At 37.8% G+C, this 21,677-nt stretch overlaps 2 protein-coding genes and 1 long non-coding RNA gene across 6 annotated transcripts in view; 1 reads left to right on the top strand and 2 right to left on the bottom strand.

Annotated features, from left to right (window-relative positions):
• The window catches only part of NUDCD1 (NudC domain containing 1), a 73,530-nt gene extending 70,400 nt beyond the window's left edge, over window positions 1-3,130 (bottom strand). For 2 of the 3 annotated variants that reach the window (XM_036876251.2, XM_036876252.2), the window contains exon 1: window positions 2,892-3,129. In XM_036876251.2, the coding sequence (XP_036732146.2) occupies window positions 2,892-3,009 (118 nt within the window). In that variant the 5' untranslated portion in view covers window positions 3,010-3,129. Of the gene's footprint in view, window positions 1-2,891 lie in introns of all 3 variants that reach the window. The other variant, XM_036876254.2, reaches the window with a different exon arrangement.
• A 184-nt stretch (window positions 3,131-3,314) lies between these two features.
• Window positions 3,315-12,765, top strand: ENY2 (ENY2 transcription and export complex 2 subunit). Of its 2 annotated transcripts, none has more exons than XM_036876255.2 (5): window positions 3,315-3,470; window positions 4,890-4,966; window positions 8,539-8,609; window positions 9,929-10,003; window positions 12,503-12,765. In XM_036876255.2, exons 1-5 carry the CDS (start codon window positions 3,465-3,467, stop codon window positions 12,577-12,579), a joined length of 306 nt encoding a protein of 101 aa, XP_036732150.1. In that variant the 5' UTR covers window positions 3,315-3,464; the 3' UTR covers window positions 12,580-12,765. The 2 variants fall into 2 exon arrangements, with proteins under 2 accessions (XP_036732150.1, XP_036732151.1); XM_036876256.2 differs by having other exon boundaries at window positions 3,318-3,398.
• LOC118907535 (uncharacterized) lies at window positions 10,986-19,734 on the bottom strand. Its single transcript, XR_005022841.2, has 4 exons — window positions 19,567-19,734; window positions 15,554-15,609; window positions 14,183-14,299; window positions 10,986-11,101 (listed from the first exon to the last, which is right to left on the bottom strand). It is a non-coding gene; the product is annotated as an uncharacterized LOC118907535 (long non-coding RNA).
• Window positions 19,735-21,677: the final 1,943 nt, after the last annotated feature.

Here is a 21,677-nt window from a genome sequence, read left to right as displayed (position 1 = left end):
ATGAAGCAAAAACTGATAGAACTGCAAGGAAAAATTGAAAAAATCCACAATTATAGACAGATTTCAATATCCCTCTCTCATGCAACAAGGACAAACTCAAAGTAATTATGCTGAGTAGAAGCCAGAAAAGAGTACATACTGTATAATTCCATTTACACAAAACTCTGGAAAATGCAAACTAATCTATGTGACAGCAAGCTCATCAGAAGTTGCTTAAGGATTGAAGGGAGTATAGGGAGGAATAGAGGGCTGGTTACAAAATGGGACAGGAACTTCTGGGGATGATAGCTAACTGTAATTTCTTGATTCATGAGTGCAAATGTACATCAAGACTTGTAAAGCTATACTTAAACATGCAGCTTACTGTCAATTAGATCTCAGTAAAGCTATTTAATGCATGTGGGTAATGTAAAATCATTATCATTCACCAGGCATGCTCCACCCTAGAGATAAAGCACTGACAAAGATGGACCCAGGACCCTTCAATACAGAACTAACAGTGTTAGCAAAGAAAACAGACACTGAATGCTGCAAAGTGTGATAAAAGTCCATGAAATACAAGGTACTGTGGAAAAGTATAGTACATATTCTAATTTGCACAGATTCTATAGTAAAGATCCTAACTAAATAGTTAAGAAAAGAATTCTGGGTAACTAACATGTAAACTAAGAAGAAAAAATGGAGTATTAGATAGCTGGGTGAAATACAGGGGTGAAACATATACAAAGACTTTAACTTACAGGATAAAGTCCAAAAGACAAATAGTGCCCTCACCTACCTTTCTAAGTCCTCTCTCACTTTCTGAGGAGCTTTTCTGCTCCAGCAGTACAGGACTGCAAACAGTGGCCTGCATACAACCTACTAATTATTTGCCTTTGCATATGCTTTCCCATGAATGGAATGACCTCAACAATGCCTCCTGCCCTTCTTCATCCACTCAGCTTGAGTACCTACTATAAGCACTAGGGATAGAGTAGTGAGCAAAAGAGAAACATTACTGTCTTTATGGAGCTCACAGTCTAGTGGGGGAAAAAGATATCAAATAAACACAGAATTAAAAACTATGGCAGTACTGCCTTATGGAAAATGGAATGAAGGAGTCCAAAGGGAAGGAAGAAAGGGTAGATAGGAAGCTACAGTTCAGGTAAAAGGTAACTGTTTTTTTAGACAAGGGTGACAGCATGGAGAAGTCAACTTGAATGGGTTGGTTTAGCTGACAGACTGAATAGAGGCACTAAAAGAAGAAATACTCCAGCATTCCAGCATAATCAACTATAAAGACCTGCACTAATAGTCCTAATTCTTTATGCCTCCCTGGATCTATGCCCTTTGGCATGAGAGTGCTATACTGACTCAAGGCTTGATTACACAGCTTGCTTTGGCCAGTGGGCAAACTTACTCCAAGCAGTAGCTTGAAAAGGTGCTAGTGCACTGCTACTTTTCTCTTCAAATAAGCCTGGGCTAGGCTGCTGAAAGATGAGAAATCACATGGATGACAGCTAAGCAGAGACCATTTAAAGTAATCTTAAAAGAGTCTACAGCCAGAGGACCCCCAAACCGACGAGAAAGTACAGCCAAAATGAGCACAGCCACCTAGCAGATCCATAAGTGAACAAAGATGCACACTTGAGCCCAAGCCACCACTAGAAGAGCCACCTACGTGACCGATACATTTGTGAGCAACAGTAACCACTCACTGTATTGAGCCATTGAGTTTTGGGGTGGTTTTTCAACGCATACACTAACTAAACATGGAGATACCATTTACTGACATGGGGTGGAAAAGGGAAAGGCAGGGAGTGAAAAGAAAAACCAAGCTCATTTTATCTTATCCTGAGCTGTTACCTATCCTTCAAAGCTCAATATAGATATCTACTCCTCTAGGTAGCTTTCCCAGATCCCCCAGGCAGGTTTGGAAAGATACTTAAGTAATACCATTACACTTTGTACCTACCCCAATCACTGCCTTACCACATTGTTTTGTAACTATTTGTTTACACTTTTCTTCCCAGCTAGACAATTGCACCTTTATGTTACGGACCTGTGTTTTATTCACCTTGATATTATCAGGGTGGAACAGAAAACAGGCTAACGATAGAGGTTTTTGAATTTTAAAAAAGAATTAGTAAACACTTGATACAATAAAATCTTTAACTCTAGGTCAGTATTTCTCAAAGCGTGATCCACTGAAAACATGCATCAGAATCAGCAGGGATGTTTACAAAAAATGCAAATCTCTGGGCTTTTATCATTAACGAAATGCCTTTTTTTACTATGTAAAAACAAGGATGACTATTACGGCCAGGTACAGATAAACAAAACAAGCAGTATTAGTGTGAATACTAAATCAACTTTCCCTCATAATTTTCCAGAGATGTTCTCTACGAGAGCATCCTTAGACAGCACCTACGTAATTTAAAACGCTCTGAACTGCCAGGGAGTTTTTCTTCTAAGAAATGGTTTTCGGCCAGAGGAAGCAGGAGCTGGAGTCCTCCACGGAGGCGTGGCTTTTCAAAGCGCACGTTTACAAGAATTCTCCAGTAGGAACCCAAGTCCTGAGCTTACTCCGCAGCCAGGACCAGGCCAGAGACCCACCGGCGGCGAGAGCCCTGGCAATACCTGCGAGACTGTGGAGTCGGGTGGCTGGGCCGAGGGCTGGTCCCAGGATCCCGCTACGGAAGAGCCGCGGGAAGGCGGCTCCCACGGGGTTCCGGGATGGGAGTCCTTCTCCAGAAGCGGCCACCCTGAGTCCAACCCAGCCCAACGGGCCGTGGGAAGGCCTCAGTCGCCTTACTTGCTCGAGGAAGAACGGAAGAAAATGAGGGACAGGTCGCCCCGAAGGCAGATGGAGGGAGAAAACAAGAGTGCAAGGGAGCGCCGCCGCTTCCCACCTGCGTCAAGCTCCAGCTGGTAAGAGGGCAGCGGCTCGAGGGAGAGCTTGTAACCCTCGAAGCGGGGATCCAACAGAGGTCTCTTCACCCGCAGGGAGCAATTAGCGGCCACCTCCATCGCCTTCCAGGGTCGTAGAGTGAGAATCAACAGAGCCCTCGTTGAAAGGTCCGCGCTGCCCTCGGAGCACAGGGGCGAGGAGGCGGCGTGGTTCCCATCCCAGAAAACATTGCGGTGCGGAGTGCCTTCTGGGAGCTGTAGTGTCCTCCGGAAGGCTGGCTGTTGCATGCTGCGCTGTGTAGTTTTCTGGGGACTTAACGCTCGCGCGACCCTAGGGTGCTGGACTCTCTTACCCAGAGGGCCGAGCTGCCCGGAGGCGGCCCGCGCTGGTTAAATTCTCACACTATAGGCGGGGTGCGAGGCCCCGCCCCGGAAATGCGTATGCTAGCTTTCTGTGCGCTAGGTGCCCGAGCTACTGAGGGTCTAAGTCTGGGCAGCCGAAGAGTGTGGTAGGTAACGGTCGTCAGCGCAAGGGTCATTTCGTCGCTGGGAAGGGACGGCCCTCGCCCGCGGTGATGGTGGTGAGCTATGCCCGTGGTCCTCAGGGCCGGGACCCGGGCCCAGCCCAGGCTCCTTTCGATGTGCTGTCTTTCGTTAGCTTCCCCGACCCGTTCGCGGGCCTGTAGGGCTCTCCGACAGGGTGCACTGGAGTTGGCCTGAAGCCAGTCCTCGCTTTGTTTTCTGGCTCCTCCTCTCCCGCCTCTTCCTCTGTCTCCGCCCTATTCTCTTTCCCAAAGAATGTCGGAACTGGGAGGGATCCCCTAGCGCTCTTGTTTTACCAGTGAGAAAACTGAGGCCTCTAAGAATTGACTTGTCCAAGGTCACTATCCGTATTTTAGGGGCCAAGGCGAGATCAAGTTCAATATTCTTGACATCGTACTGACTACACCTCAGAATTATTTTGAAAATGTTAATCTCCAAGTACAAAAGCAAACATTTCCTAGATCTTTCTCAACCCCTCCTTTTTCCTGTTCCACTCCAAAAAAGAAAAGTAAACTTCAAAACTCATTGCCAGTCTGACATTTCATACAGGCGAGATGAGAGACAAAAGTAGTCTCAAGTTAGTGACAGATTAGGTGGAGTAATTTAAAAGTTTTACAACCTAACTTTCCTCTCCTTTCTATACCGTTTTGGTTTTGGGTGTCTGTTTTTATTGAGCATTTTCTAATTTAGGAATTCGTTTGAGGTTTGTTTTTTCCTTATCCCACCAGCAAGCCTTGGTATAGCTCCGCGTGGGCGTGACACACTCTCTCTCTCTCTCTCTCTCTCTCTCTCTCTCTCTCTCTCTCTCTCTCTCTCTCTCTCTCTCTCGCACTCGCACTCTCACCCTCTCTTTTACAGCTAGTTTGGCAGTTGTAATTCTGTATGCAGTAAAGCACTTAGAGCCTTACCTGGAAATTTCATTTTTCACCAGCATGCTTAGTCTTTTACTGATACTTCGGTTATATGGCTTCCCCAAAATTTTAGATGCAGAAATGATTAGCAGTCAGTTCTGATGAGCTTTTAAAGTGTTTTGCAGCTTCTGAGATCAGAGTACCTGAGTTCAAATTATGCCTTTACCACTTTATATATCAGTGCCTCAGTTTCCTCATCTGTAAAATACAAATTATGTGAATAATGCTTGAATAAAAGAATAAGTTCTGGGAATTAAATGAGATAAAAAACCATTGTGTTAGCCCAGTAGTACCAGGCACACAAGTGTTTTATGTGTTGCAAGAATTATTGTACAAAGACTTATTTATAAAGGCTGAGAAAATTGTAAAGCTGTTTCTTGGGATACAGTAAATAATGTTAAGAATAATGACATTGTTACCACATTGTTGAAATTCATCACCCCTTCGATTGATAGAATGTTAAACATGTCAGGATGCTTGCCTAGAGGATTTAGAAAAGAATGCTTTGTAAGTGTTCTGTATCTGAAAATACATGTTGATGTTCAGGTTAGCAAGATGAACAAAGATGCGCAGATGAGAGCAGCGATTAACCAAAAGTTGATAGAAACTGGAGAAAGAGAACGGTAAGTAATAGACTGTGTCAATAAATTACCCTTAAAATCTTTAAATTATACTTAATTATATATAAGAATCTAAATACCAGTGTCAATGAAAAGAATTACAGAAAACTGAAATTATCAAAAGCTTCAGTTCCTAACATGTATAAAAAACAGATATGTTCAGTATTGCAGTACTTGGAGGGAAGTGGGTGATGTAGAACCATGAACAAGAAATGACTCTCTCAAAGAATGTATAATCTAATGGAGAAGAAAAATGCATACCCTAATAACTACAATTGAAGGTATATTGTTACTCTGTTTATAATGGGGAGACATGATAGAACCAGGTTCAGTTTCCAGGCTCTCAACCTCAGAGCAGCATGTGCTGTTCCTACTCGCTGGCATATTCTTCTTTCCCCTCATCTTTAATTTTAGCACATCTTTCAGGTCTTAATTTAAATATCTCTTCTAGGAATCTATTAAATCCCAAATACTTTGTTCTGTTATAACATTTAGTCACATTATATTGTAGCCACCTACTTTGTTAGTTTGTGCCTCTACCATAATCTAAGTTCTTGATCATAGAAATACCATTGTATACCCAGCATCATGCCTAGCATACAACTGGGCAAGGAAGTATTTGAAGAATGAATAGGTTTCGAAGTACAAAGGAGAGGCTAAGGAATCAAGAAAGGCTTCCAGAAGCAGTGTGATAAATTGTATAGCAGAAATATAAGTAACAGGAGGGGTCTTTCACCTCTACCTGAGGATTAAGGTCTCACAAAATGGTAAAAGAGGTACTTTAGCTCAGGGAGAAGTACTAGCGGTTCTCACAGCCTTTAAATAAAGGATAGAAGACAATCTAGGCAATTAACAGAATGTGCAAAGTCACAGAGATTGGTTACATGACAATATCCTGTGGAACTGCAAAATAAAAGCTAGTGGGTAAAGTATGAAAACTGTGTGGCTGGAATAATAGGTGGAGTATGGCTCTTGTGTAAGTCAGAATTCTTTCAGTCAAAAGAAAGAAATGTTGGCAAAGATGTGAAGAAAACCCCTGCACACTGTTGGTAGGAATGTAAGTGGTATAGCCACTACAGAAAACAGTATGGATATTCCTCAAAAAATTAAAAGTAGAACTACCATAGGGGGAAAAAAAATAATTTTTTCAGTCACAGTGATAGAAACAGCTCAGAAACTGGCTTACCCAATGGAAGTAGAAGCTCATCTAATTAGAAGTCTAGAAATTGAAGTTGTTTCAGGAATGGCTGTGTCCAGGCAGTCAAAAATTGTTGCCAAGAAAATGTCCTTTTCATCTCAGCTCTGTTTTCCTCTGTGTTGGCTTTATTCTCAAGCAAGCTCTACACACAAAGTAACAGAGATTACTAATTCGAAATTTACATCCCTGTGGCTCAGACCACTTCCTCCTAGTAGTTTCAGCAAAGGACCTGTCTTGATTACCACCTCACTTAGGTAATAGGCCAATTACGAATAGCTTTGCCTAGGTCACATTTCCATTGCTAGAACCCTACCGTATTTTTTACAATGAGTGGTGGAGTGTTTTTTTTTCTGTCAAAGACAGGAAAATGTGTAGTGGCTTTGCAAAAATATCTATTGTTGACTTTATACTTGGGTAGTGGGAATCGTTAAAAGGTTTTAAGAATGGTAGTGACTACATCACATTTGCACATTAGGAACTGAAGGGCTGGAGATAGATTGCAGAAGAATGTGTTAGTAGAATATCATCAGGTTAAAAATGAACAAACAGCAAAAATGGAAAGGAGGTCTTAGGAGATTTTGTAAAAGTGAAATCAGCAGCCCTTGATATAAGGAATGAGGAAGAGGAAGGCATCTAGAACAATGCCTTGGGGAACTGAGAAGATAGTATTGCCAGTAATGAGTATAGGGAATTATGTGTTAACTGTTTAAATTTGTTTTTTCATTCATGAGGCTTGAAGTTACTGAATTTTTACCATATGGCCCTGTCCTGTTAAGGTGCTGGAAATACATTGTGCACAAAATGAAGTCCGTTCTTTTATGGGACTTACTTCTAATAGGAGACAGACATAAGTGTGTCATTAATGTGTCAGATGTTGATAAGTTCTAGAGGAAAAATAAAGCAGAGAGTAATGGGTGTGCTATTTTGGATAGGAAAAAAAACAAGGAAGCTTTACTGATACAAGATCTGAAGAATATGAGGGAGTAGGGGACTCCCAAGAACCAAGGTCCTGAGACAGGAGCTTGCTTGGCGTTTTGAGGAACACATGGAAGCTCACAAGCCTGAGTAAATTGAGTAAGTGGGAAGAAGAGAAAGAGCATTGTTGGGGAGAGGCAGGTCATGGAGGGCTCTTCAGGCTATAGTAAAGACTTGGAATTTTATTCTTAGTAAATTGGATAGCTCTGGGAGATTTTGAGCAGTGGAAGGAGAATAAAAAGTGTATAGGGAGGAAAAAGGGACAAGTTAGGATGCTTTGGTAACAGTCTGGCCAAGAGAGGATGGTGGCTTGAACCAGGGGATCAGTGGTAAAAATGATGAAAAACATTTGGACTGTAGGTATATACTTTAAAACTGGAACCAGTAGGATTTTCTTCTATGGATTGAATGTGTAATGTTAACAAAGTTGCTGAGTGAAGGACGCTGCCCAGGTTTCTAGCCTGAGAAACCAGAATGGAGAATGGCATTCTGATGAAGAGAACAAATTGAGGTGGGAGAGAAGCAGGAGTTACATTTTGGCCCTATTAAGATGGAAAGACCTAATTCATTATCAAGATGGAAATGTCATGCAGAGGACAACTAGGAATTCTGAAAGAGAAGTTGCCTGGTTTGGGATGTGACATTTTCAAGTTGAGAAATTAGATAATTTAGGTTGAGGATTAAGGATTTGTAAGAGTGTGTGTGGGAAAAGGATAAAAAGGTATTGATAAGAAAATATTTTGGTTTATTACATTCATGATGCCATAGTTGTAAGATAGACCAGTATTTTTTTTTTATCAGTAACAAACAAGAAAATACTGCCAGTTAAATTATAAAAGGCATGCCAATTACTGACTTGTTAAAATGTGGGAAAAAAACAGTCTTAGAATCAGTGAAATACCATAGTTAATGTATAATTTAGAAGATTAATGGGAAAAAGTGTGGGGAAGGTCTTTGAGGTTAGAGAGAGAGATCTAATGGGGAAGTAAGAGAGCTAAAGGATAAGATTTGTAGTTGAAGAATGGATTTTGGAGTCTGAAGATTTTGAGGAAGCTGTTCCAAGCTCAACAATCCAGAAGTTGTACAAGACCCACAGTATTCCTGTTGGTGGAAGAAAGTAAAAAGTGTATACGATGGCCAGAGTGTAGTTTTTTTGAGAAGTACCCCCATTCACTTCATTTAATTTTACTGATAATGAAAATGAGACCCAGTGTTTAAGTCAGTTTCATAAGATCAAAGAACTCTTTAATAATAGAATAAAAATTAGGCCGTGGTCAAATTCAAGTTTTGTGACTAGAAGGCAGGGAGTTTTTAACTGAACAGCTGAAACTTTGCTTCAAACATTCATATCTAAGATACTGTACACTTTAAGTTTAATTTGTAAACATTTCTTTTTCAACAGCCTCAAAGAGTTGCTGAGAGCTAAATTAATTGAATGTGGCTGGAAGGATCAATTGAAGGCACACTGTAAAGGTAATGAGTTTCTTTTAAAAGATAAGCTAATTGCATTGCTCTCAGTTGTCTTGGTTTGGGGTTCACTAGAGAAATTTTCAGTATCTTTATGTATATTAAGTGCTTGAGCATAATTTTAAACAAATAGAAAATTGAACATTGTAATAATGATGTTCTCCTCTCAGTGATAATATGTAGACATATTCCTAAATTTTTAGAAACTGTTTCTCTTAAGACAAGTGAGGCAAGATTTCCTCTGGCATCAAAATAGAATCCCACCTTTTTCAGTATGCTTACTCAACTGAAACAGTGGTTATCCCACTGTGGTTTAGCTAATAAATTGAGCACTTCCTAATTGACAGAATTATAGGAATTATATCTTCTGTTTGTAACAGTGTCACTTTTTAAAAATTTATCTATAAAAGCTTTTAGAGAGCTCTTTTTTAAAATGGAGAATGGAAGCTTGTTAAGTTGCTGGGTATTGTTTTCTGTTACCACTAGATAGATTACACATGTCACTATGACAAGTCTGCTTACTTTCTGGCTCAGCTTTTGGTATAATGGATATCTGGATATTTTTATGAATTTGCATTATATTATAATGGCTTCTACAAATAATAATAATAGAGACTATTTATATCATTAACCTCAGAAGGCATTGTGGCAAACTGGTAAAAGTGTAGACTTTGAGGTGCAGACCTTCACTGATAAAAGATAGAGCTGGATTTCAACTCATGTCTGAGGTTATTTAATCGCCTTAGTTGGCTCATCTGTAAAGTGGGAAAAATGCCAGCCCACTAGATTATTGTGAGTATTAAATCACATAAAGCACCCAGCACATAAAAATGCCCAGCAAATGTTAACTACTTTTCTTCTTCTCTTTTGGCCCAGATTAGAGAAGAGAAAGGAGCAAAGGAATTGTTCTACATTTTAATCTGGGGCTATGAAATTACAAATTAGATTCAAATAATAGCTTTTTCCCCCTCCATACATTGAAGAGCTGGTATGATTATAGAGAAAGAAGATCTGTACAGTTAAAAGCTTTTTACAAATGTTAGATTTGGCCTTACAGTTCAGATTCATTCTGAGTGTTATAATACTTCTTAAGTTACAGGTGAATTAGCTGAGAGATGGACAGGCTTTTATGATTTTGATCTCATGAATACTTAATATGTTTGAGGTTGAACTAAATCTTCATTAAAAAAGAAAAAAAGTATCCTCTTTTTTTTTAAAAGACCAGTTTGCACTCTGAAAACATGATCTTAACCCTTCCTCTATGAAAATCTTTCTTACAGATAATGATTTTAAATGATATGATTTGTTTTTTGCTTTTGCATAAGAGGTAATTAAAGAAAAAGGACTAGAACATGTTACTGTTGATGACTTGGTGGCTGAAATCACACCAAAAGGCAGAGGTAAGGAATAAGGATTGTGTGAAAGGGAACGTGCTAGACATGATTTTTTTTCTCTTTTTTTTGGCTCAGCTTTTCTCTTTTTACAAAGCAAAGCACCCTTTCCAAAATTATTTGGGTAATTGGGTTTCCTTGTTGCCGCTCTAGCATGGTCTTGAGTAATAAATGAGGTCAGACATGTGGAATGTTTTTGCACTCTAAAACAGTGTACAAATGTAAGTTGATATAGTTGTTAACGCAGATAATTTTTAAAATAATAGGATTTTATAGAGGCAAACATTGCCTGAAACTGGATATGTAAACTATGAGATATGGCCTGACTCCATTTAAATATTTAATAATTCAAAGTTTTACTCCTGTCTCTGAGTCATTGCTCTACTATATCTTTCCTTATTAAAAATAAAGAAAGCTGTCTTCTTAAATGTCTAATTAAGAATTTGGTAACTCTGTAACTTCATGTTCAGAGTGATCTATATTTAAGAATCATGCTACAGCTACTTTCTTCATTTCTCCCACTATAATGCCTTATTTACAGAAGGCAAAGCAAAGAGAGGAAGTATGTTAATGATGAGGATGTTTAGTAAATAATAAGTGAGTAACTATATTGTTACCTCAGATGTAGCTGCGTTATTTTCATTTATTTTAGAAAGTTTTTTTATAGTTATTAATAGTGGATGCATCTATAAATTAGAAGTCCATTTGTTGTTTTCACATACAAAAATAAAAATTTAAGTGTAAAAAATAAATAAATTTGAAAATTATTACTAGTAAGTACTAATTCCTAGAACTGTTACCTTCTGGGAAGGAGCTCCAGAATCCCATATGGTCATTTCCAGCCATTTCTTTAGGTCTCTTGAAAGCTAAAAAACATGACTTAAGCATCAGGCTTGTCTCGGGAAAAGAAAAAATAAAACAGCAGTATTTATTATCTCCCGTCCCTTAAGTTATATTTTAAAATAATTTTCTCTGATATCTTTTTATGTTCCTTCTTTAATTTATGCTTAGTCTGTTAACATTTAGGAACTGGTTATAAAGTAGAAATTGTCTTTTGCTTCTTCAACACATGTATCTTGGACATTTCAGTCCCATGTAGCTCAGCTGCTAGAAAATGAGCAACTAAGAAAGAAGTAAAAACAAATATTTTCTTTTATGTTTAGTCTTTTTTTTTTTTTTTTTACTGTCAGACTATTTTCTTTTTAAAAATTAACATACAGCAAAATTGACTTTTTCTAGTGTGCGGTTCTATGAACCTTATACACATGTGTAGATTCCTGTAATCTCAACCCCCCAAAGACTCCCTCAAGTTATCCCTTTATACTCACACCCAATCCCTAACCCCAAAGCATCTGATCTGGTCTCCACCACCAAAATTTTGACTAAAAGTATATTTAATGTACATACTGATCATATTTCCAGTGGACTTGAATTAATTATTCTGTATTTCTAGGCAGACTTAAACTAAACAATTTATGAAGAGGAATATCTGCCTGATTTGTATACTTGTATAATTCTTTACAGAAGTACTAAGCTATATCTGAAATTTTTCATTTTCTCTGGATGCAAGCAAATAACATTATAATTTTAGTTAATTCCTTACTGTCCTTATTTATTAGTAGCCAAGACAGGAAAAACAATAGTGCAGATTTTTTAAATTCACACTTAATATTAAAATTATGAAGAACAGGGCTTTTTTTTTTCCCCCATGTTTAGTGCTCTGAATAGATAATACAGTTAAATGGTTCAAAATTCAAAAAAACAAAATATATTCAAAAATATAACTACTATTGCAGTTTTGACTTTTTGATGAGTCAAGAGTATGTGCATTTCTTTCGATACAGTATCGCCCAGTTGCTTTCCCAAAAATGTACTGATTTACACTCCCATCAGCTTATGAGTGTCAGTTTTCCCTCAGCATTGCCAACACGGTATATTTCTGACCTCTGGATTTTAGCTCATCTGATTGGTAAAACATGCTGTCTGAATGTACTTTTAATTTTCACGTCTGTTGTGAGGTTAAACCCCTCTGACGTTCAAGAACTATGTGTTTCTCATTTTCTTCATCCCCTTACTCATTTTTCCTAATTAGCCTGCTGATCATTTTTTCTTAGGGATTTGAAAAAATTGTACAGTAGAGAAATGAGCCTGTTTCTGGAATAATGTTCTCCCAGTTTTTGTCTTCTGTCTTTGTTTATTGTGATTATGACCAAACTTACTAGGTTGTTGTTGCATTTAAATTAAATTTATCAATCTGTTAGAGCTTCTGTTTAAAAGAATCCTTTTCCATTCCTAGTTTAAAGAATTTTCCCATGTTTTCTCATCAATTTGCAATGTACTTAGGTACAAGATAGTTCTTTCAAATCATGAAGTTGCAAATATTTTTACTGATTTTCTGTTTGAAGCCTAAAGGTTATTTATGAAATTATTTTACTGGTAACCCTGAAAAAAGATCAAACTGATACATATTAATTGGAATCTTCTTACTTTTATATTTTTATATTTCAGCCCTGGTACCTGACAGTGTAAAGAAGGAGCTCCTACAAAGAATAAGAACATTCCTTGCTCAGCATGCCAGCCTTTAAGATTGAATTAGATTGTGTTGTTCTGTGATTTTTTTCTGAAAGTGAAACTTGCCATAAATTAGGATTCAGTTTCCCAAAACAAAATCCTTTTTTGTATGATGGTATACAGTTTTCAGTAATGATGTATACATTGTATTGATTTTTTTTCCCTAAATGTGTTATTTTAATAAATATCTCATGAATGAGTTTGAAGTTTCCTTGGGTTTGGAATAAATGGGACTTTATTAGTGATTCACCAGATCTTTTGAGAGAAAAACTGAGAGTTAATATAGTTTAAGTGTTAAGTATATATAGATCTCTGTGCTAACACCTGAGGAGAAGTAAGCAGCCTCTTCTATCTGGATGTGGTTATTCTTTTTTTGAATCCCTATGGGATTTTATAATACATGTCCCATCTTGTACTACAGATGTCGTCTTATTATAAATGATGAAGGTTAGGACTGGGTCTTACTCATCTTCTTGTGCCTTCCTTCCTTGCTGAAAGAATTCACCATCCTATTGGAAGAGAGAACATTTGCAAACTGGCTCCATACCACGCTCCTCTCACATATTCTACTCATCTGAACCTTGACAGCAGAAACTCTAAATTGCATCCCCACATACTAAGGTCAAGAAGGAATGGGAAATAATCTCTACCCATAGCTTTACTCTGACAACAGGATTGCTAATTCCAATGGACTCTTGTCTATTCTTATGTGACCTCCGCTGGAAAATGGACTTGGAACTTTCTTCCCACTCCTCACATTGTTTATTACTGCCACCGGAAATTCCTTCTGTTTCTTGTGGATATTTTTTGCTGTATGGAACTTTAAATTATGGTGTTATGGGCCCTCTGCCTGACTAATGAATACTTTTTCTGGGCAAATCCCAGCAAACTTGACTCAGACCATGGCTTCAAATACTCAAAGGTTGGTAAATGGTAAATTGCTTCTCCAAACTAAATTTCAACCCAGCTTCCTGACCCATGAACCCAACTGCTATGGATCATCTTCCTTGATGTTTCATAAACACCTGAAACTAACCACATCTAAGACCGTGATTTTTTTTCCTTCAGTAACTGCCCCTACTATATTTCTTACCTCCAAGTGGTACCTCCCAGACACAGATTACCCAAGGAGCTTGTTAAAATACTGATTAAGAAGAGAGTGTAGCACAGAATCATTTCTGACTAGTTCCCAGTCAATGCTTATGCTGCTGATGGAGGACCACTGAGTGTAGCAGGGCTGTAAATTGTCCACTCCTGCCCTCAGCTGCCTTAGTTCAAACCCCAGATTATTGCAGCAGGCTTCTAATATCTCCTTGCTCTAGCTTCATGCCTCCTCCAATTTATCCCATGTGTTGTCTAAGTAACCTTTCTAAAATTCAAGTCTGGTCATTTTATTTCCCTATCTGAAGTTTCTCAATGACTTTTCCTAGTTTTCAGGGTAAAATTGAAGCTCAGCCATTAGTACCTGGGCCCTTCCTGATCTGACATTTACTTATTTCTGGTTATTCTAAGTAGTTCCCAAAAATATCAAGTTGATTCATCCCTAAATACTTTTGAAAATCCATCAACCTAGAAAGCCCTTCTACTTAAATGATTCTATTTCCCTTTAAAATTTACCTTGAGTTGTTGCTGAAACATTCTGACATCCCTTTGTCTAGTTTGAATTCCTCACCCCTTTTTCTGTAAGAAACTTCTGCATAGTTTCAACACTGGTTCTTGAACTTTTGCTTACATCTGGAGGGGAGGAAACAAGACTTTTTTGACTCTGTATGATTGTGGAAGAAGGGATAAGGGAAGGAATAAATGAATGAACTAATGAGTGAGTATGATGGAAAAATAAAAGGTTAATAATACAATTGAGTAGTTGAGGAAAGGCTTAAAGTTATTTTTTGGTTCACTTTTCCAGAGATACAGTTTTGTTCTGATGAATTTACATTTTAAGTGTTGTCTTTGAACCAGCTGGACTCAATTATGCTAAGATTTGACCCAAGAGACACAGAAGATGTATCCAAAATAGTTCTTTGTTTCATTTCATCTCTTAAAAAAACTGATCCAAAGTAATGATAGTTATATTCATCATTCTGCTACTCATTATCAAAAAGGAAACAATCTTAAATGACACATAGAAAATCTTTTTGATAATGGACAATTCTTATTTCATAATACTGTATATATAAAGCAAAACAAAAATTGCTCATGGAGATACTATAAAAGAAAATAGAGAATAAAACTTATGAAAATAGTTTAAAATAGAGCAAAAATTAGTTTAGTTGAAAATACTCCATAACAATTGAAAGTGCTGAAGAGCATCACTTTAAAATGAGAGGTGAGAACTCCCCACATGTATTCCCACCACGTCTGGTTCCTTTAACATCTTAGAAATGTCAGGTAGCTTGCATTAAGAACCATCGATATCTTTCAAATAAACCAATTTTGTAAACATCTTGACTCATGTCATTGATTTATGTTAACTAAGAATAATACTTTCTTTAAAAGTCTTAACTCATTCATGCTCAATGTCGGAAATTCAATAGAGTACTGCTACGTGACTGCACTGGGTGAGTAAGATACTAAATAAGGTTACTATAAACTTCTCTTGTATAGAATTAAAGACAACCCAACTACATTATTTATGTTATCTCTTTTCTTTGGCATCACAAGTGTATCATTTGGTTGAGAAGTTCCAAGCCAGGGCCTGGGCGATGCTGGGAATTGGTAATTGGATATGGGACCTTTCATAATTTGATAAAAGTCTCTATCCAATTCAAGAGAATTGTGGCAGCTGCTCAGTAGCTGATGTTGGAAATGATCCAATGTGTGTGTGTATGTTAACCCTTTTTGGAAATGGATATCTCATGTTACTCAGTGACTTCATAAAGCCCCTCATTTATCATTATAAACTGCACGAAAGTCATTGGATGACTATCAAGAAAACTCAGGTGCAATCAGACAATTTGAATTCTACTCTCATCTATGCTACTGAATTACCAGGTAAGACTGACTTCTGCCTCTGTTTCTTCATTTGCATAATAGATCTGAAAATGCTGTGACAAGAATTAAAATAATTTTAAAACTGTAAATACTATTAATAGCATAACCATTAAAAGCAATATGGATTCATGTTACTCCTAGGAAGAACTCTAGAAATGTAATTATGTGTTTTCTAGATTTATATAAAGATATGAATTACACTGTGGAAAATAGCTGCTTTTATTTCTATAAAATTCCTATATAATATTAATTAATATGAGGATACCTACAAAGATAAGAGATAACCAACATAATTTGATTGGAATAGAATGAATATCACTGTAACAGCACTTACCAGGGAGGGTTGAAATTATCTGTAGTCATTTTTACCCTCTTTATTACTAACTCCTCTGTGATGAGGGCTGTATACCATTTGTCTCTTGATCCTCAGTGCTTAACAGAGTAAATGCTTAATAAATTCTTTCAAGTGAATAAATGCAATGGAGAAAGAAACTTGTCATGTACCTGTTTATTTCAGACTTCAAATTATATTTGGTTGTTTTGCTTATTAGCCACCAGGGGGCAGTTGAAGCCTATATTTTCGTCCTCACCGGGGTTCTCTGTAACTGAAGTGTTATTTCAACAGGCCCAATTCCTATTCAAACCAACCAGCTTTTTCAAGATGAAAGTGTTACCGAACTAAGATTTAATGTAAGGACTTCAGAGTGTGCTTCTGGTATAAATTAAGGTAAAGCTACAGTGAGATGTAGATATTGTTTTACTAGTATCATTTTCCCAGGCCCACACAGTAACTCAGGCAGCAAGTTGATTTAAATAGTATACACCACTGAAGTAGTTCTATTTGAGCTGTTTTATAAAAACAAACAAAAAAGCACAATAGATACTTAGTAAAAAGTGAAAGAAAATATTTTCCAGAGTCTATTTTCCAGGCATTAAACTCCTCTCTTACAGGGAGCCCTTTTAAAAGAGAATAATATTTATATTTTCCTTTTTCATACTCAGTCACTTGATTTTTTTAAGTATAAATAGAGCATTATAAAGTGCTAAAAGCTATGGACATTCAGTGAATGTTGTCTTACGACAATGAGAGAGAAAGCCAGTTAATGAAGGCAGGGACCATTGCAGAGGATTGAGGGCACATAAAGAGGCAAGAACCGAAGAGGGGTGGAGTGCTGGTAAAGTGAAGGTTCCTGTGGCCAGGATTTTCACCTGACCCTGGTTGGCTAGCTCACTACACATGTGTGGGCAATACATTGTTATGGACTCTATATAAAAGAGCTCCGCCCAGTGCTCTGGGAGACAGGTGTCAAGGCTGCAAGGCTGCAGGAGAGCAGAGATGAGACTGGAGTGGTGGCAGCACCGAGGACAGAGACCGAGATGGCTGCAGGTAGAGAGGCCCAGAGGCAGAGACCAACTTGCTGCATGCAGACTCACTCTGAGTGGATGGGATTCTAGTGATTGATCTGCCATTGTGGGAATGAAGTTGGGTATAAACCCTTTCACCCCAAGAATGTTCCACTGTCACTTCTTTGGCCTCATTGAATCCATAGTGAACTTGCCCAGGGCTGAAACCCATTGGCAAGACAGATGTCCGTTAAACCACAGCCAGCATTATCACAGTGCAGGTGAATTTGGGTAGTGATGTGTGTAGTTTGATTTGAGGAGCATTTGGTTTGGCTGATAGTATGGGACTACTCTGGTTCTCTCCCAGTTCTGTCATTAATGTGCTTAATGATTTCATTAGTCACTTAAAGTTCTACATGACTATGCCTATCAACAACACAGCTCCTTTTACTAGGGATGCTGGGAGCATAATTATGAGAATTATGGGTTGTCCTCTTAGGATATGTGACAAAATCAAAGTTATGGGAAAGGACTTTATAAGGCCTTTTATGTAGGCTGTCTTTTTCTCTTAGCTGTGGTGCTGTTTTGCCATATTTTTCCTCATGCATAAGCATTGGACTGTCAACAGACCTGCTTAGTGAAAAAGCACAAATGGATTCACTGTTAACCTACATTTCCTAAGTTCCTGATTTAATTCTTTCATGTGTAGACTCCCCCAGTCAACTAACTACCCCTTTGCCATTATCTATTAATCCCCTTAGGTGGTTACTCCTCTCCTTACCCACTCAGGTTGATGGCTTACCATTAGAACTGCCTTACAATTGCCCGTTTAACTTCTCTCACCTTGTTTTCAAATCACACACAGCCCTGCTTAAACCTAACTACCTTGACAGTTTACTGTCTTCACACACCTGATTATCAGAAGTACATTGAAGATTACACAACCCCTCTGATAAGTCCCATTCTAAAGTAACACCTACAGCATTCTGAAAAACAATTGGCATGGACTTACCAAAAATGTTAATGTTATGAAAGAATGAAAGACCAAAAAAAAAAGGGAAAAAAGGAAAGAAATAATAGTTGAGAACTGTTTTATGTTCAAAGAGAACAGAGACATTAGAATTTGAAGCAATGTTTCATCCTTAATAAATAAACAAAACATAATTGTTCAGACCTATGGACAATTAGAAAATTTTAAACAAGAATAATAGGATTGGTGTTTGTAAGTTTCCTGAATGTTACATTTGTCATCAAGAAGAACGACTTCCATGTTGAAATGTTTAGGGAGGGATGCTGTGTCACGTTGTAACTAACTTTCAAATGGTGCAACAACAAAAATAGTATATATGCTAAATAAGAAAAGAGAAAGACAATGAATCTAAGGAACTTTATGAGGCCTTTTATGTAGGCTGTACTTTTCTCTCAGCTATGGTGCTGTTTTGCCGTATTTTACCTCATGCATAAGCATTGGACTTTCAACAGACCTGCTTAGTGAAAGGGAAGGTTATATGGATACTTATTGCAAGCAGGTTTGAAGTTTTTCAAAGTAAACATTTTTTAAAGTGATGATCACAAATCTTTTCACTGTCCAAGAGCACTACTTCACTTGCCTAGTATAAGACTTCCCACTCCCCAAATGCCTGTCTCATACTCCTCTCCCACTCTAACAGTGCTGGTTCATGCTTTTTCAATTCAGCAGCAATCAGACAAGAACCCAGCATTGCCATCATCAAACCTGCCAGCGTCCCTGAATCTGGGCCCCGACCTCCAGCCTTCCCTACACTTGTGCTCTGGATCCCAGCACATCTTTTCAATAATGTCCCTCCAGTGGTTGTCACCCCCTAGACTCTGCCAGCAGAAGTGTCTCCCTCTATTGCATCAGCTCTAGCAGCATAGTCATTTGGCCTGGTACTCCCAACATTTTATAAAATCCATGTCTTTATCACAGATCTCCTTCAAGGAATAGCCCCATTTCTTCGGTCCCACTCTAAGCAAGGAAGGTTTCTTAATCAAGTTTTGCAAAAATACGATCTCCATTCCTTCACCTTCCGGCTCACTCACTCAGTTTGGGCTGAGTGAATGATTTAATCCAATGATTTAATCCAAATGGAAATTCCCATTCCCAAAGCTATTCCCAAGGGTAAGAGAAACTATTACCTTAATGAACCTCTTAGCAGCTTTGGTAACACGTGATCCCTCTCCTTCCTCAGACACATTCTTCTCTTGAGTACCACACTGCAAAACCGTCCTGCTTTCCCCCTAACTCACAGCTGCTGTCGCTCAGTCTGCTTTGCTAAGTTCTCTGCTGTTAAACCTCTAAGTGTCGGGGTTCTTCAAATCCTACTCATATGACCCAGTTTCTTCTCTATCTGCACTCTCTCCCTTAGTCAGGAGTTCTTAACCCTTTTTGTGTTACTTTGCAGTCAAGTGAGGCCTATGAATTCTTTCTCAGAATAATATATTTAAATGCACAAAATAACATTCTTAGAATTACACAGTGAACTATATTAAAATATAAAAATATTTCAAAGAAAATACATAATATTCATCTTTATCAACACAAAAATAAGGTAGTGTATTTCACATATAGGTAAGCTTAAAACATATCAACAATAATAATAATATTAAAATATCAATGTAAAGGCTTTTTCCAAGTTATTTCTTACCTTGTGTAAGAACATTAAACAGGACAACATATGAAGCTGACATTCCATCAACTTCAATTTTTTGTTTTAATGGGTATAAGTATTAAAAATCTTGATTAATTAAGATATATATTTTTTGTAAATGGAATTCAAGCTTTTTAAAGTTGACTTTACAAGGGCAGGAAAGCTTGTATCAAAGAATATCAGAATTCTCAAAGGTTTTTTGAGTTAAACTTCAACTATAATAATATTTGGTTCCGATATCAAAGATCATTGGCTGGGACAATATCTGATAGAGTTTATGTAAGAAATAAAAGGACTATGGATCTGTGATCCAACTTTAATACCATCGAGATAGAAGTAACTTCTCGAAGAGTCCTCAGTAGTTCCCAGTTGTCTGCAGATTTCTCTTTTTAAGGAAATCCACAATCATCCAAAGGTGGAGCACCTTCCTCAGCACTTCAACATCTGGTAATGATTTCAGCTTCTATTCTGGTTTTCCTGATCAGTTGTTAATCCTAGAAAACTTAGAATTTTCTTTTTTTAAGTGGAAACCATATGGGCTTGGAATGAAAACTTTATCTCACTCATATGGTTAAATACAACTGCAGGTAAACCAGTGCAAGGATTAAATCATTTTTTTCAAGGTGTTCTGAACATGAAATTTCTTTCAGAAAAATTAAAGCAACTGTCCTTAATTCAAACAGGCATTTAAGTATTGTTCTCTGGGAAAGCCAGTGAACTATTTGGTAAAGACGTACTTCATATTCTGATCCTTTTTCTTGACAATTTTTTAAGCACAATGATTCAGAGGAATTATCAGAGAATAATGTCGATGACTTTTACAGTTGTCAGCAACATGACTGATAGTATGTTGGCAGCATCTCATGATTGTGAGAATAGTTGTAATTCCTAGTGTACATCTGTGCTAAAAAAAAAAAAGCAAGCAGTGATGACACCATGAGGTTATCTTCCCCAGTGAAATCTGAACCTGGCCCCTGTACAGAAGGCAAAAAGAGAGATAGAAGAAGGAGGCAGGCCACTCCAGATTGGTAGACGGCAGGCTTAATAAGGGAGTTTACATACTAGGAGGCTTGTCTTCAGCAGCCACTTGATGAGTATTTCTCTGCATCTACCTACCAGAATCTTAAAGTTTATACAGAGGCCTTCTGGGTTCTGTTATGTATTGAATAGAGTCTCAGCAACACATTATTCTTTCAAGGCTGCATCCTTGAAAACGGTCCTGATGTGGGAATGGTGGGCAGAACGTACATTCAAAGGTCAGGGAAGGAGGTGAGGAGCCTCCAAGTGCCTGGGTCCAGCTCAAGGGTCAATTGACAGTCTTGTCTTCTGGATTAACTTCAACAATTTCTTGTCTGTTCCAGTCCAAAAACCAACTTGAACATTTTCAGTGCACATGGCTAAACCAACGTCTCTTTCCACTTACAGAATGTTAGAGAAAATGATTTTGTTAAATGGCAAATTTAAGTTTTGGAAGTATCCTAGCCTTTCATCTGGAGATTTTCTTGCATGAAAAGACCCCTGCTATTTGCAAAATTTTTTACAAATAAAACACTATGATGGCACGATCCAGGAAAAAACTAATTAATACACTGGACTTCATTGAACTTAAAATCTCTGCTCTGTCAAACAAATGAAAAGACAAGCCAAAGACTGGGAGAAAATATTTGCAAAAGATATATCCCATAAAGGTCTATTATCTAAAATATACAAAGATCTCCTAAAACTCAATAATAAAAAAAGAAACAACCAGTTAAAAAATAGGCCAAAGGCCTTATAGACACGCCACTAAAGAAGATGCACAGATGGCAAATACATACATGAAAAGATGCTCCACACCATATGTCACAGAAATGCAAATTAAAACAATAATGAGATGCCATTATACACCTATGAATGGCCAAAATCCAAAACACTGGCATATTTGGGGGCATGTGGTATATGGGAAATCTCTGTATACTCCACTGTATTTTATGAATCCATGACTGCTCTAAAAAATAGTCTATTAACAACAACAACACTGTGGCCTTTGGGTCCCATCGCATTAACTAATGCTTTAGCATCTGAGACAGGAAAAATATAGTCGTGCGTGTCCTTGTTTTGGAAGTAAT

The sequence above is a fragment of the Manis pentadactyla genome, chromosome 3 (genome assembly GCF_030020395.1).
Source record: "Manis pentadactyla isolate mManPen7 chromosome 3, mManPen7.hap1, whole genome shotgun sequence".
Lineage (NCBI taxonomy): Eukaryota > Metazoa > Chordata > Mammalia > Pholidota > Manidae > Manis > Manis pentadactyla.
The sequence above is the reverse complement of the archived record's forward strand: the minus strand, read 5'-3'. Positions and strand labels throughout refer to the sequence as shown.

Bases quoted from the DNA above. Each gene is read 5' to 3' on its own strand.
- ENY2 (XM_036876255.2), top strand. The intron at 8,610-9,928 runs GTAATGAGTTTC...CTTTTGCATAAG, and splicing joins ATTGAAGGCACACTGTAAAG to AGGTAATTAAAGAAAAAGGA. The intron at 10,004-12,502 runs GTAAGGAATAAG...TTTATATTTCAG, and splicing joins AATCACACCAAAAGGCAGAG to CCCTGGTACCTGACAGTGTA.